The sequence below is a fragment of the Solanum lycopersicum genome, chromosome 10, assembly GCF_036512215.1.
Source record: "Solanum lycopersicum chromosome 10, SLM_r2.1".
NCBI classification, from domain to species: Eukaryota; Viridiplantae; Streptophyta; class Magnoliopsida; order Solanales; family Solanaceae; genus Solanum; species Solanum lycopersicum.
In genome coordinates this window covers 7,128,862-7,146,420 of record NC_090809.1, presented here as the reverse complement: position 1 = coordinate 7,146,420, position 17,559 = coordinate 7,128,862, and the positions used below count along the sequence as shown (strand labels likewise).

Sequence of the window (17,559 nt, the reverse complement as noted above, 5' to 3'; positions counted from 1 at the left end):
CATTAGCTACATTCAAGAAACTTAAAGCCCTTGTTGAGAAGCAAAAGGGTTGTAGCATCAAAACCATTCACAGTGATAGAGGAGGTGAATACATAAGTTGAGAATTTGAAGAATATTGCAAAAATGAATGCATTCAGAAGCAATTTACAGCAGCGTATACTCCTCAACAAAATGGTGTATCTGAAACAAGAAATAGAACAATTGTTGAAATGATCAGAACTATGATTAATGAGAAAGGACTGCTAAAATATTTTTAGGCAGAAGCAGTGCATACAGTAGTTCACATCCTTAACAAGTGTCCAATAAAGGAACTTCAGGACAAGACACCAGTTGAAGCTTGAATCGGAATTAAACCTTATGTAAGTCATTTGAAAATTTTCGGTTGAATCTGTTATGCTCATGTACCTGCTGAGAAAAGAATTAAATTGGACGAAAAAAGTCAAAAATGTATCTTTCTTAGTATAGTAATGTGACAAAAGGAAATAGGCTTCTCGATGTTGAAACTAAAACTTGTTGTTTGTACAGATGTCATTTTTTATGGAAAAATAACATGAAATTGGGAGGATAAAAAGATAGAGAATACTGCTATCTATCTTCAAATCAAGAAGAGGATGAGAAACATGAAAATGTCTCTCAAGGGGGAGAAATCCCAAATTCAGATGATGAAGAACCGCCTCTAGGAGGAACAAAAATGTTGAGTGACATTTATCAAAGATGTAACTTTGTTGGTGTTGAGCCAGAAAATTATGAAGAAGCAATAAAGTATGATGTTTGGAAGAAAGTCATGCAAGAAGAAATTCAGATGATTGAAAAAAAAATACATGGGAGCTTGTGGCTATACCCAGAGAAAGAGAAGTGGTAAGTCTAAAATGAATTTACAAAATCAAACTCAATCAGGAAAGAGATATTCAAAAGCACAAAGAAAAGTTGGTTGCTAGAGGATTCACACAAAAATCAGGTATTGATTTTTATGAAACTTTCTCTCTAGTTGCTCGTTTTGAGACAATTAGAACTATAATTGCTATTGTTTCACAAAAGAAATAAAAGATATTTCAACTTGATGTTAAATTTGCATTTCTGAATGGAAAACTTGATGAATAGATTTACGTTGAGCAACCTCAAGGATTTTTTATTCAAGGGGAGAATAGAAGGTGTACAGGCTAAAAAAAGTTCTTTTCGGGCTAAAGCAAACTCCAAGAGCCTGGTACAATGAAATTGATGCATAAAAATAATTTTCAGAGAAGCAAAAGTGAAGCCACTTTGTATGTGAAGAAAGAACATGGCAGCATTGTCATCGTTTGTCTCTATGTGGATGATCTGCTCTTTACAGGAAATGATGTAAAGATTATGCAAAATTTCAAGAAAGATATGATGCAAGCTTATGAAATGAGTGATTTGGGTTGCTAAATAATTTCTTGGACATCGAAGTTTCTCAAGTGAATAAAGAAATTTTTATTTCTCAAAAGAAGTATACCAAAAGTATTCATCAAAAATTCAAAATGATGGATTGCAGGTCTTTGGTCATACCATTAGCAACAATTGAGAAGTTTAGAAACGATGATGGAGAAAAGAAAGCTAATAGCTCACTTTATAAGAGTTTGATTGGAAGTTTGCTATGTCTTACTTCAACAAGGCCAGATATTATATTTGCTGCTAGATTATAATCCAGATTCATGCACGAACCAAGCCAAGTGCATTTTGGAGTTGCAAAGCGTGTTCTACGCTACTTGCAAGGAACAATGAATCATGGGATACTGTACAATTTGGTGGAGATTTGAACTTAATTGGTTATTCTAATAGTGATTGGGTTGGAAATATAGATGACATGAAGAGTACTTCTGCTTATGTTTTCTTATTTGGATCAAGTATTTGTTTTTGGTTATTAAAAGAAGTAAGTTTTTTTGCTCAGTTCACTGCCGAAGCAGAATATGTTTCAGCATCCAAAACTACTTCTCAAGCTATTTGGCTTAGGAGAATATTTGAAGACATTTGTGAAAAACAAAAAAGAGAGATTGTTCTGTATTGTGATAACAAATAAGCAATTGCAATTGCCAAGAATCCAGTCAGCCATGAAAAATCAAAGCATATTTTCATCAAGTATCATTTTATCCGAGAAGTACAAAAGAAAGGCAAAATTCAGTTTCATTATTGTCAGACAGGAGAACAACTTGCTGACATCTTCACCAAAACACTTTCTAGAGAAATTTCTTTACTATCTTCGAGAACGCATTGGAGTTATCAAAAAAATTCATTATGGGGGAGTGTTGGAATTAATGCATCAATGTTTAGTCTTCCGAAATTGTCTCTTAGTTTTTTGTCTCTTAGTTTTTCAAGAAGTCTCTTTAGATTTCGTGATACATGTATCGAGTAAATTGTGATACATGTATTTAGTTATTTGTGCAAGACTTTTTATTTTCTATTTTGAGTAGTATGAATAGTGATGTAGTTGACAATTGTAATCATCTCAAGTGACCTTAAGTAGCCTAATAAACTTGAGCATTCTCTAAAGATACTATTTTCCTTCCATATTTCCTACACTTTGTTCTATCTAGAACAAATATTCTCTGTGTTTGGTGGCAAAGTCCCTATAGAACCATTGATTTTAGTTACACTCATAATGGTGGCTATGAACGTGGGCTCCCCCTTTTTAAGGCCAACCACGAGCTACATGGCTGATAATTAAGATTGTCCTTCCGTCTTAGGTACCTTAAATAGGGACACGTTCATGATCCTTACCCCATAACCAAGAGTAGATGGAGGATCGATCATCATGTGACACTTCTAGAAGAACTCTTGCCTGAGAATTATGTCAATCGGCAGACCAAAATCGACAAGTCTTAGAAATACTTTGATACATATAGGAGTAAATATTTTGGAACATTAAAAATAACAAGTCTTAAAAGTTCCACACCTCCAAAGTTATGTTATTTTGATGCTTAAAAATTTCAAAAGTCTTGATTTATCTTTTTATTTTTAACTCAAGATACAACACACAAATTGGTTAGAATCAAAAGTTTCTTATTCATGAATGAATAACATGCTCGATTCAAACCTAGGTAATAAATTACATATAGTAATTGTAAATTAATTTAAAACTCTTATTTTGGTGGAAATTAAAATGATTAAGCATAGATTTTGAAAGCCTCCAATGCTGCATAGTATACTGATTTCTTGTTGGCATAATGTGGAAAAAATTCAGTGTCCCATTTGAAGGGTTTAAACAATGGGGGATTGTCTGGACCAACAAATGATTTTGCAGGCTCAACAATATTTGCTGGACAAAAATAAGTACCAATGCCTATACATGTTTGAGTTGTATTTGGCACCAGTCGATGTGCAGCACTTTCCAACTTCCCATTGGTCATTACCTGTATTTATAAAACAATAGAGAAATGCAAAAATAATATTTTTAGTTTTGTTGTTTCTATTTATTAATCCATGTGAGCCACTTGTATAACAGTATGGATGTGTATGAGTCATTTTAATAACAAGGGGTATATCAAATCTAAATATAAAAGGCGATCGATCCTTTTTCCTTGTTTTTATAAAAAAACAAAGAAGAAGAAGAAGAAGAAGAATAACGTGTTGTTCAATTTATAGTTAGTAAACTTAGAATTTTAATCATCCCATTTCACCTTTAACAACAAATTTTTATATGAACAACATACCATGTTTTAGACCATAAAAGACATTTGAAGTAAGGTTACATGCTTAATATATAATATACCTTTTAATATGGTCTCGTGTAGCATTTGTGCCCTTCAATTGTGAGTTTATACAAGTATGTACACACTTAAATTTGTATAAAATTAAACAAGTAGAGACACACGCCTACGTGACATAATACATGTAGGACGTCACATAGGATGCAAGTAGGACGTGTGTGTTTACTTGTTCAACTCTATAAAATTATAAGTGCACACCAAAATTGAAGGGAACAAATATTAGAAGAGGCCAAGTTTAAGTATGCCTAAATGTGCATATGGCATAAAGTTGGAGGACATGACAGGGCACATTTATGTATTATATCATAAATAAAAAGTTATAAAATACTACCATTATTGGCAAACCAAAATTGACAACAAACGCATGAGGTAGAGGTTCCACACCAATCCATTCCTCACTCTATAGTATTTGAAGGCCATATACTTATTGTTGATAAATGGTTATTAGATTAGGATCGCAATGTCCATCCATTCCCAAGGTTGAACTTGAACCTGGGCATACTGGAAAGTGATGGACAATCATTTTCTGCTCATGGTCTTTGCCAAAGTACCCTTCCTCCAACCCTAGTCCTTTGCTTACCAAATCAAAAATGATCATGCTCAACTTTCTTACTTCAGATGAATATGAACCAATAACATCCCTGAAAGTTCATTTTCATATTTAACTATCACATGAAAATTACAAGTTGTTTGGTTTGTAATTTAGAAATCCGCATGACTATAATACATGTAAGTTAAGAGGAAATTTAAGTATAACTTTATGTAGAATCGAAATTGAAATAACTAATACATGAATAAGTAAACCCTTTGTGGTCAATCTCACAACCTCTTTAGTTGCCACCCCCTACTTGCTCATTTGCAATCACTACCACAAGAAAGTCACCACTATATCCATAGGGACTTATGCACTTCACAACTTTCTTATGTTATGAGGTCTCAATACTAGATTTAGATGTCAACCCTAGTCAGTGAGCTTAATAGCACTTCTCAAATCAGGTTAGTCCTTTCTAGCTGAGTTGAGCACCATGACTCTCCCACTCATAACTAACTATTGCAGAAAATAATACATACATTCTCTCATAGCAATAATGCAAGTATTACTAATACCTACATAGTTCTTATCTACCAAATTAACCCATTAGTATAAGACCCATCTACAAGTTGCCATAATTAGTAAGAAACTAATTGATAGTACATAGAAAAAAGGGGGAAAAGTAGGTACCTATATATTGGAGGGTTACTAGGCCATATTCTTTTATCTTGTCCATCAATATTGCTATTGTGCTCCAAGATTTCCTTCAAGTATTTATGTTCCTTTGAATTATAATTCTTCCGATTGCTTGTATAGAGTATTTTTGCTACATTTGCATAGTTTTCTTTCTCTTCCATTGGCAAATTGAAAAATTCTTCGTATACTTCCATTGCCTTGTCCATTAGATTTTCCGGTACCCCATGATTAGTTACCTGTTTTATCATTCTATCTTATTTGACTTACATATATAACAAAATATTAAGTGTTTAATACATAAATATGTTTTTTAACTTGATTTCAGTTATCATCTATGTCGTCAAAGTTTGAATGTGTGTCACTAGTCACATAAGACGTGTTTGTCTACTTGTTTAATACAAGTTTAAGGGTGCACTTGACATGAAGGAAATTGTTTAGTTGGAAAACAAGTGATTTTTAACTTATTTTTTCATGTTTAGTTGGTAAGTAGAAAATATTTTTTGATATTTGGTTGGTGAATGAAAAATATTTTCTAGAAAATATTTTTTGAAATTTGGTTGGTGAATGAAAATACTCTTTAGGAAAATAATTTCTAACCGAAAAATCAACACGACAATTGATATAGGATCTAGTCCTGCACCCTAGCTAGGACAAGATCCCGATTGTTCCAAAACCTGACCCTCAGATCTGATCGAGACTTTCGACCGTCAAAATATTTTTCAAAAATCATATTTTTAAAATAAAATATTGATGGTGAGGGGAGAGGGCTAAGGGGTGCTGTAAAAATGAAATATTAAGAACTTGAACTATTTTCAAAAATAATTTTTTTTAAAAAAAAATTAACTAGGGTGGCAGTTGGCGTAGGGGTAGGGGTAGGGGTAGGGGTGAAGTAAAACTTTTGAAATATTTTTCAAAAACAAATAATTAGGGGTTGCCGAATGGGCTGGCTAGGGATAGGGGTAGGGTGGGTTGGATGTGGGAAGGGTAAAAATGATTTTTTGATAAACTTTGAAATATTTTCAAAAAATAAATTCGACGGGGTGGCTTTGGGAGTTTTGGTAGGGGTGGGGTGGGGGCCAGGGGCAAGGGTGACGTAAAAATAAAACTTTTTCAAATTTTAAATATATTTCAAAAAACATTTTTTCAAACTTGCTCCTGTTGAATGACTCACTAACACCATTGCTTATGTTACAAATCCTTGCATGTATTTTAAGTCATTAATTTATGCTTATCTTATTAAGAATAAATGATAAGATGTAATAACTTTAAATTTCCTTTACATTATTACCGTTTGTTGTTACGTAATCTTATATGTAATCTAATATAGTGTTTTAGTGAACGATAAGTTTTAAGTATTATTTTATATATTGTGTTATATTAACTTCCCGAGCGAAGCGATATATATGCCAAAATATTACTACTAGTATTTGCATGAAGTAATCATGAACCTGAAAAAAGCCATATTGTTCCAAAGCTTTCACAAGTTGTTGAGCGACAACAGTTTGTTCTTCACCCAAATCAATGACTGGAATTTCCTTGACAATTGGAACTGAAGCTAGTGGTCTTTCATGCATTGGTATGACATAAGTTGGAGGAAGTGTTTCTACTTTACTAGATATGATGTTTTCCATATTCTTCTTAATTCTGTGAATGAATCTAACCAAAATAAAATGAAATGAAATTCAGTAAAATAGACATAAAAAAAAATTTATACAGAATAATGTCTGTACCTAGGAAACAAACTTCAAGTTGTTAGTACTCTCAATCCCTTTTTGTTTGTTTTCCTACATGAGATGAAGGACTACTCATAAGGAAAGGAATTGCACATAACATCCTCCAAGTTTTGAAAAGTTGCCTTAACATACACAATGTTTCATAAATGATAAGGAGTTATTGGCAATCCAATCATTAGAAAATCAAACACTAGTCTATGGACCAGGAGATATATCTTTGGTATCTATCCAAACCTAACTATGTTGAGGTTTTGCCATATGAATGAAGAAATTTTGGTGACTTTTAGGGATGGCAATGGACCATAGCAAATTCACGTCGTAGCGAAGGGGCTGAGCACGAGTACTAATGAAAAAAATTGGTGTCGAGGTAAGCTATAATTTACTTGGGTATAGATTTTATTAGTGAATCATGTATGCATTATAAAATTAATGTAAGACAGCATAATTAGAACTTTGAACGTGGTGTTAGAGTGAATGATAGTTAAAACAATACAACAAGAATTGTTTGTGTAGTTACATTTATATTATATTGTCAAAATATGATTAAATTAAATGTGAAAAAGGTGGAAGGATTACATATTAATTCAGCTATAAAACTATAGAAAGGGTGGAATTGATAAAGTTTATTAGTATGTGTTCTGTTTGTTGGAATTAATACATCAATGTTTAGTCTTTCGAAATTGTCTCTTAGTTATTCAAGAAGTCTCTTTAAAATTTCGTAGTACATGTATCTAGTAAATTGTGATACATGTATTTAGTTATTTGTGCAAGACTTTTTATTTTCTATTTTGAGTAGTATAAATAGTGACGTAGTTGATGATTGTAATCATCTCAAGTGGCCTTAAGTAGCCTATAATAAATTTGAGCATTCTCTAAAGATATTATTTTCCTTCCATATTTCCTACAAATTGATATCAAGAGCAGGTTTTCGATCTTAATTTGGGGTTAGGTGAAGAAAAAATATGGCATCCAAAACAAATGAAGGTGCTATTCTTCAGTTGTTCTTACTCCATTTTCTGATGGAACTGATTTTGAATACTGGAAGATAAGAATGAGAACACATTTGAAAGCTGAAGGTTTGTGGACTATTGTTGCAAATGGCTTTGAAGATCCAGACAACGATGGTGATCTTACAGCAGCAGAGATGAAAAATCTTGAGGCTAAGTATCGTCAAGATGCAAAATCCTTGAGCAAAATCCAAATTGGAGTCTCAAGAGCATATTTTGCAAAAATTGCTACTTGTGAGACTGCAAAGGAAGCTTTGGATTTTCTGAAAACTGGGGTGTATGGTGACGAAAAGGTACGCACTATAAATCTTCAAACTCTTAGAAGAGAGTTTCAAAATTTAAAGATGATAGAATCTAAAAAAATTGATGAATATTGCACAAGAGTCATGAATATTGTTAATGAAATGAGAAATCATAGTGATACAATTTCTGACCAACAAGTTGTGGAAAAGAAATTAGTGTTACCGAAAAGTATGAGTACATCGTTGCTATCACTGAGGAGACAAGAGATCTTTCTAAGCTTTCCATCAAAGAGCTAGTTGGATCATTTCGTGCACACAAGAGGTGAAGATTTTTTCCTGAAGATCAATCCAAAGAGATGGCTTTCCAGTCTAAAACAAATGAAAATTCTCAAATTTCTCAAAAAATCATGAGAAGAAAATCACAAGCCAAAAAAAGGAGCAGAATCATGATGGTTCTTCCAAGAAGGTTGAACAAAAAGGTGAGAATGTAAAGTTTGCAAAAGACTTATCACAATACCAAAAAAATGTTGGCACAAAGGCAAGCCCCAATGTAACTTTTGTAAAAAGTTTTGCCACGTTGAAAAGGATTATTGACACAAAAAAGGGAGCAAATAATTTTTTGTGAAAAATAGGAGAAAGAAAGGGAAGAAAACCTTTTCTTTGCTTCTAAATCTGATGATTCAACAAAAAGTGATGAATGGTATATTGATAGTGGTTGTAATAATCACATGACTGGAGATGAAAAGGCTTTCCTCTCAATTAATAATAGCATCACTACTAAAGTGAAGATGAGAAATGGAGCCTTAGTTGATGTGAAAGGTAAAGGTACTATTTCGATCAACATGAAAGAAAGCGGTGAGCAAATTCATGATGTTCTTTATGTTCCTGACTTGAAAAAAAATTTGCTTAGTGTTGTTCAACTCATGGAAAATGGTTATTCTCTTATGTTTAGAGATAATTATTGCAGGATTTATGATAAAATTGAGTCAAATTAAGTCATTGTTGAAGTAAAGATGATAAAAAGAAACTTCCTTTGCAATTACATTACAATGCATTAAAAAAATAAAATTGTAGATGATTCATGGCTTTGGCACAAAAGATTTTGTCACTTGAATTTTGATGGTTTAAAGCTTCTCAAGCAAAAGGACATGGTGCAAGGCCTTCCTGAGATACATACTGGGGTGGATACATGTGAAAGTTGTATAATGGGAAAGCAACACAGGAAGTCTTTTCCAAAAGGGGTTTCTTGGAGAGCAAGTGTATTTTTGGAACTAATTCATACCGACATTTATGGACCAATGAAGACTCCATCTCTTGAAAGTCAAAGGTATTTTCTAATCTTTATTGATGATTTCTCAAGAATGACTTGGGTTTATTTCTTGAAAGAAAAGTCAGAAGCATTTGCTATATTCAAGAAATTTAAAGCCATTGTTGAGAAGCAAAAAGGTATAAGCATCAAAACCATTCACAATGATCGAGGAGGTGAGTACACAAGTCGAGAATTTGAAGAATATTGCAAAAATGAAGGCATTCAGAAGCAACTTACAACATGGTATACTTCTCAACAAAATGGTGTATCTGAAAGAAGAAATAGAACAATTGTTGAAATGGCCAGAACTATGATGAATGAGAAATGGCTGCCAAAATATTTTTGGGCAGAAGCAGTGCATACAGCAGTTCACATCCTTAACAGGTGTCCAACAAAGGCACTAAAGGACAAAACACCAGTTGAAGCTTGAAGTGGAATTAAACCTTCTGTAAGTCATTTTAAAATTTTTGGGTGTATTTGTTATGCTCATGTACGTGCTGAGAAAAGAACAAAATTGGATGAAAAAAATTCAAAAATATGTCTTTCTTTATTATAGTGATTTGACAAAAGGATATAGGTTTCTCGATGTCAAAACTAACAAACTTGTTGTTAGTAGAGATTTTGTGAAAAAACAACATGGAATATGGGAGGATAAAAAGATAGAGAATACTACTATCATATCTTGAAATCAAGAAGCGGATGAGAAAGATAAAGATGTCTCTCAAGGGGGAGAAATCCCGAATTCAGATAATGAAGAACCGCCTCCAAGAGGAACAAAAATGTTGAGTGACAATTATCAAAGATGTATTTTTGCTGGTGTAAAGCCAGAAAATTATAAAGAAACAATAAAGCATGGATGTTTGGAAGAAGAAATTCGAATGATTGGAAAAAATAATACTTGGGAGCTTGTGGTTATTCCTAGAGAAATAGAAGTTGTAAGTCTAAAATGGATTTACAAAATCAAACTCAACCAGGAAGGAGATATTCAAAGCACAAAGCAAGCTTGGTGGCTAGAGGCTTCATGCAAAAACCAGGTATTGATTTTTATGAAACTTTCTCAGCAGTTGCTCGTCTTGAGACAATTAGAACTCTAATTTTTGTTGCTGCACAAAAGAAATGGAAGATATTTCAACTTGATGTTAAATCAACATTTCTGAATGGAAAACTTGATGAAGAGATTTATGTTGAGCAACCTCAAGGATATTTTGTTCAAGGGGGAGAAGAAAAGGTGTATAGGCTAAAAAAAAGCTCTTTACGGGCTGAAGCAAGCTCCAAGAGCCTGGTACAATGAAATTGATACACACTTCCTGAAAAATAATTTTCAGAGAAGTAAAAGTGAAGATACTTTGTATGTGAAGAAAGAACATGGCAGCATCACCGTTGTTTGTCTCTATGTTGATGATTTGCTCTTTACAGGAAATGATGTAAAGATGATGCAAAATTTCAAACAAGATATGATGCAAGCTTAAAAAATGAGTCATCTTGGGGTTGCTAAATTATTTCTTGAGATCGAAATTTCAAGTGAAACAAGAAATTTTCGTTTCTCAAAGAAATATATTAAAATTATTCTTCAAAAATACAAAATGATGGATTGCAGGTCTGTGTCTATACCATTAGTAACAAATGAGATGTTTAGAAAAGATGATGGAGAAAAGAAAGTTAATAGCTCACTTTATAGGAGTTTGATTGGAAGTTTGCTATATCTTATTTCAACAAGGTCAGATATTATGTTTGCTGCTAGTTTATTATCCAGATTCATGCAACAACAAGCCAAGTGCATTTTGGAGTTGCAAAGCGTGTTCTACGCTACTTGCAAGGAACAATGGATTATGGAATAATGTACAAATTTGGAGGAGATTTGAACTTAATTGGTTATTCTGATAGTGATTGGGTTGGAAGTATAGATGACATGAAGAGTACTTCTGGTTATACTTTCTTATTTGGATCAGGCATTTGTTCTTGGTTATCAAAAAAGCAAAGTGTAGTTGCTCAATCTAATGCCCAAGCAGAATATGTTTCAGCATCAAAGGCTACTTCTCAAGCTATTTGGCTTAGGAGAATATTTGAAGACATTGGTGAAAAACAAAAAAAAAGGACTGTTTTATATTGTGATAACAAATCAGGAATTGCAATTGCCAAGAATCCAGTCAACCATGAAAGATCAAAGCATATTTCCATCAAGTATCATTTTATCCTAGAAGCACATGAAAAAGGCGAAATTCAGTTGCATTATTGTCAGATAGGAGAACAACTTGATTACATGTTCACTAAAGCACTTCCTAGAGAAAATTTTGCTATCTTCGAAAACGCATTGGAGTTATCAAGCAAATGCATTAAGGGGGAGTGTTGGAATTAATGCATCAATGTTTAGTCTTCTGAAATTGTCTCTTAGTTTTTCAAGAAGTCTCTTTAGAATTTCGTAGTACATGTATCGAGTAAATTGTGCAAGACTTTTTGTTTTCTATTTTGAATAGTATAAATAGTGATGTAGTTGATGATTGTAATCTCAAGTGGTCTTAAGTAGCCTATAATTAACTTGAGCATTCTTCAAAGATATTATTTTCCTTCCATATTTCCTACACTGTTGGTATATGATGTTGGGCGTATTTATATGAGTTCGGAGTAAAAAGGACAATTTTTTATTTCAAAAAACATAAACAGAACATAATATTATTCTTTAACCAAAGGGAAAAATCACTCCTTTCTGACAAAATTGACGTCGTTACATACTCTTTTATTTTTTCGTTTTTTTTCTTTTTCCCTTTAAATCGCTCTGGTGGCAACAATTTTGTCCAAAATAAAATTTTTTAACATCGGTGTTCCTGCAGCGTTTTTCTAGAAAATTAAAAAAATGAAAAAACTAAAATCGCTATTATTGCAGCGTTATTATCAAAAAATATTTTTAAAATGAAAATCGCTGCTAGCAATTTTTGTAAGAAATTAAAAAGAACCCTCTTTCCAGGCAGCGAATTTATCTAAATTTTTTTAAAATCACTACCTTAAAAAGCGGTTTTCTTCACAAAAAAAAATTGTTGCCCTAGAAATCACTGGTTTGGTAGCTACATCCCCAAAACATATTTTTTATTTTTTTTAAAAAATCGCCAGTGGTACAACAATTTTCTCAAAAATAACTTTTTTTTTAGAAAAATCGTTGTTGGCACATTAATTCATAAGGAAAATTGTCTTAAATATTTATGATCATTATTTGGATTGGAATGTGCCAGATTACAAAATGGGAGAGCCTAGTAATGCTAACATGCACTTGAATAATTATTCTTTTCCACCGGAGTCAATTGATAGGTAAAATAAAGTGATATTTTCTTATTTATTTAATTAAAATTATTTTAATAGCCAATATTTTTAAATCACTATATTTTATAGGTGTGACCAATTTCAAGATGCAGTGAATTCTTGTGCACAAATTGTGAAAAACAATGTTATGGGTGATGAACTAGTTGGCTAGTTGCCTAGTGATGAACCTTTGGAGCATGAATTTACAGAGAATGATGAAATATCTGAGGAAGAGATATAAATCTAAAATTATCTAATCATGTACATCAAACCCACTTAACATGCACACCATACAAATAATGAGGCCATATCTTCAAAGCGAAAACCACAGCAACCAACTCTAAGTCATGGGTTCGATAATTCTTCTCATGAATTTTCAACTGGCTGGAAGTATAAGCTATAATTTTGTCATTCTGCATTAACATACAACCCAAGCTAACCCTAGATGCATCAAAATACACCACAAAATCTTAAGTACCTTATGGTAAGGTCATAACTGCGGCAGTCGTCAACCTCTTTTTCAATTCCTGAAAGTATTTATCACAAGCTTTAAACCATTGAAACTTAACTGTCTTTTGATTCAACTTGGTCAAAGGGGATGAAATAGATGAGAACCCCTCTACGAACCTTTTATAGTAGTCAGCCAAACCCAAGAAACTCTTAATATCAGTCAGAGATGTTGGTCTAGGCAAACTCTGCACTGCCTCTATCTTTGGGGTATCACCTCTAATTCCATCACAAGAAAATATGTGACCCCAGAACACCACTGACTCAAGACAAAACTCACATGTAGAGAACTTAGCATATAACTCTTATCTTTCAAAGTCTAAAGAACTATTCTGAGATGACTAACATGATCTTCTTTATTCCTCGAATAGATTAGAATGTTATCAATGAAGATGATAACAAATATATCTAATTAAGGCTTGAATACTCTATTTATAAGGTCCATGAATATGGTGCAGTGGTCAACCAAAAGGACTTGACTAAAACTCAAAATGACCTTATCGGGTTCTGAAACCTGTCTTTGGGATATCACATTCCCCCACTCTTAACAAATGGTAGCTAGACTTGAGGTCTATTTTCGGAAGACATGTGGTACCCTGAAGCTGATCGAAAATATCACCGATTCTTGGAAAATGATACTTCTTCTTGATAGTAACCTTATTCAATTGATTGTAAATTTATACACATCATAAGGGAACCATATTTCTTCCTCACAAATAATACTGGAGAGCCCTCGCTATAAGCATTATGTATCAAATGATCGACAACATGAAGATCGAAGTTTTGGTAGATTTTGTATTTGACAATACTATTGTTGGAGCACTCCGAAAAACAGAGTGTTGTGAAGGCATAGAATCTCTTTGAGGAGATACAACAAAAAAGAATTGTCTTAAGATTGTAATTTTACAATTATTATAGAAACTTCTTGAAAAGAAGGCAATTCTATTGTATCTAAGACATTTTTTGTCAGATGATCAACATGGACCTTTTTTCTTATTGTGTATTGTACACTTCGATTATGGATAACATGTGCAAGATAGATAAAATAGGGGTGTCTCCGAGCATTTTCTGTGATATGATGGAATAGGGTGTTGCTCCCGATGTTATTCATACAATGCACTAATCAACAGATTTAGGCTTTTAGAGTAACTGAAGCACTTATTCTTTATGAGGATATGCAAGCTAGAGGTTAATCCTGATGAAATCACCTTCTAATTGATTATTGGTGGCCTCATATAGGAGAAGAACATCTAAGTGGCATTAGATATGATGGAGAAGGGTTTGACTCTTGACAGAGACTTATCCCAGACTCTTATTTATGCAATCAACTCATATGTTGCACAACATCTGGAAGGTTTGTATCTCTGAAAACTGTTAGGATCGAATTCACGCACACACACTAGATGAATGAAGAACACAAGAACTTTCAAGAGAAAGAGATGAGTGATCTAGAGAGAAAAAGAGAAACCCCAATATTTCGTGGTAACACCTCGTGAGTAAAATTCCACGGTGGTGAGGTTTATTTATATTAATAAATCAGAGTATTTTTGGTTACAGAGAATAAATAGGAAAACCTAAAATAGAGAATAAATAGGAAGACCTAAAATTAATCAGGCTCCACTACCTAACAATTCTCCCACTTGGAGATTGACTCATTCATCCAAAAAATACATTCTCAAAAAAAATCTCTTCATCATCAACATCTTTAGCGCACCGCAACATCTGTAGCAACAACTACAGAAGACCAACCGAGGTTTTATATAACCTCAGTTTCCCAACATCAACACATTTCGTCAACATGTCTGCCGGGTTCTTTGCACCCTCTATCTTCTCCAAGCACATATCACCATCCTCCACTGCCCTGCGAGTGAAATGGTATCGCCTTCTGATGTGCTTTGTCTTCGAATGATAGACAAGATTTTTCACCAACTGTATGGCACTTTGGCTATCTGAGTAGAGAATCTTCTCGCTCTGCTTCTTGCCCAATTCCTCAAGATAATCTGTCAGCCATATCATCTCTTTCCCAGCTTCAGCTATTGCCACATACTCAGCTTTAGTAGATGAAAGAGAAACACACTTCTGAAGCCTGGACATCCAACTCACTGTTGTTCCACCTATGGTGTAAATATACCCGGATGTACTCTTGCTCGAGTCAACATCCCCACCAAGATCAGCATCCACAAAACCCTGTAGAGTCACCTTGCCTTTTCCAAAACAAAGTGAAGTACTGGATGTACCTCTTAGATATCTCAGAAGCCACTTCACAGCTTGCCAATGCTCTTTCCCAGGGTTCGCCATGTACCTACTAACAACTCCCACTGCATATGCTATATCAGGTCTAGTGCAGACCATAGCATACATCAAACTACCAACTGCTGAAGCATATGGAACAAGTGCCATGTGATCACGCTCCTCGGCACTCTTGGGTGACTGCTCCTTTGACAATTTAAAGTGATTTGCCAATGGAGTAGTCCTGGGTTTAGCATCATTAACCTTGAATCTGCTCAGCACCTTCTAAATGTACAACTCCTAAGATAGATTTAAAGTGCCAACAGATCTATCCCGATAAATCTTCATCCCCAAAATCTTCTTCGCTGGACCCAAATCTTTCATCTCAAATGTTGAAGACAACCTTGTCTTCCGATTGTTAATCTCCCTCATACTAGATCCTGCAATCAACATATCATCCACATACAAGAGTAGAAAGACATATGAATCAGTGTATTTCTTGAAGTAATAACAAGGATCTTTTTCAGCTTTGCAGAATCGACTCTTGGTCATGAAGGAGTCAAATTTCTTGTACCACTGCCTTGGTGCTTGCTTTAGTTCATACAAGCTTCTGGTGATCTTGCACACTATGTGTTCCTTGCCTGGAACCATAAATCATTCCGGTTGCTGCATATAGATCTCTTTGTCCAGATCTCCATGTAAAAACGTTGTTTTTACATCCATTTGCTCTAGATGCAAATTCTCCGATGAAACAATACTCAACAGAATTCGAATAGAGGTTAACTTCACAACAGGAGAAAATATTTCAGCATAATCAATACCTTTCCTTTGTGAATATCCTTTAACCACTAAACGAGCCTTGAACCTTCTTTTACCATCTGGTTCAGTCTTGATTCTGAACACCCACTTGTTCAGCAAAGCTCTCTTCCCTGCAGGTATTTCAGTCAATACCCATGTCTCATTCTTCTCAAGTGACCTCATCTCATCATCCATGGCTTGTTCCCACTTGATCGAATCCTCCACCTATAGGGCCTCATTAAAAGACTCTGGTTCCCCCTCATCAGTCAGCAACAGATAGTGTAATGAAGGTGAATACCTATCTGGTGCTCTGATGGATCTGGATGATCTCCTTAACACCTGCTCAGATGTAACTTGCTCCAATTCAGATTCTTCAGTAGGAGTTGGTTGAGTATCTGCTTCGACATCTCTGGGGTTACTCTTCTCCAATTCAACCTCAACTCCCACTTGCTTTGTAATCTCTAGAACCTTCTGCTCTCTGTCCTTGTACAGGACAGACTCATCAAATGTTACGTCGCAATGTCTCAGGATCTTTCTGTTCTTGTTATCCCAAAACCTGTAACCAAACAAATCAGAACCATAGCCTATGAAGTAACACTTCACAGCCTTGGCATCAAGCTTGTCTCTCTTTTCTGGATCAACATGAACATAAGCAGTGCAACCAAAAGTCCTCAAGTGTGAGTACTTGAGTTCTTTTCCTGTCCACACCTCCTATGGAATCTTGAGCCCTAAAGGAATTGATGGTCCCCTGTTGATCAAGTATGCAGATGTGCTCACAGCATCCGCCCAAAGTGTTTTGGGCAGCCCATAGTGTATCCTCATACTCCTAGCACGCTCATTCAATGTTCTGTTCATCCTCTCAGCAATTCCATTCTGTCTTGCCTTACCAGGCACTGTTCTCATAAATTTGATTCCCTCAGATGCACAGAATGCCTTGAACTCTGATTTGTCATACTCTCCTTCATTGTCAGACCTTAGGCATTTGACTTTCAAACCGGTCTGATTCTCAACTTTAGCTTTCCACTTCTTGAAAGTTTCAAACACATCTCACCTATGCTTCAAGAAGTAAACCCATACCTTCCTGCTGAAATCATCAATGAAGGTAACATAGAATCTAGATCCTCCAAGTGATGATACTGGAGATGGTCCCCAAACATCTGTATGGACCATTTCCAACCGCACTTTCTTTGGCTCTCTAGGAGTCTTTGTGAATCTTACTCTTTTCTGTTTGCCCATAACACAGCTCTCGCAAAGACCCATATCATAAGACTTCAGACCCTCTAATGCTCCTTTTACAACCAGCATCTTCATTCCTTTAGTACTCATGTGTCTAAGTCTGTTGTGCCACATACATGAACCGGAAGCACCTTCAGCAACAGCGGCCATGTTTATACACCCTGCAGTGGTGTACAAGGTTCCAGATTTGGTGCCATGAGCTACTACCATAGCACCTTTCACGATCTTCCACGAACCTTTCCCAAACTTTGCTG

At 34.5% G+C, this 17,559-nt stretch overlaps 1 protein-coding gene across 1 annotated transcript; it reads right to left on the bottom strand.

Annotated features, from left to right (window-relative positions):
• Window positions 1-3,122: 3,122 nt before the first annotated feature.
• Window positions 3,123-6,584, bottom strand: LOC101252634 (hyoscyamine 6-dioxygenase-like). The gene is given in 4 exon segments (XM_010329067.3): window positions 3,123-3,368; window positions 4,057-4,366; window positions 4,948-5,189; window positions 6,402-6,584. Coding segments are annotated over 4 exon segments (981 nt in total).
• Between the last annotated feature and the right edge of the window lie 10,975 nt (window positions 6,585-17,559).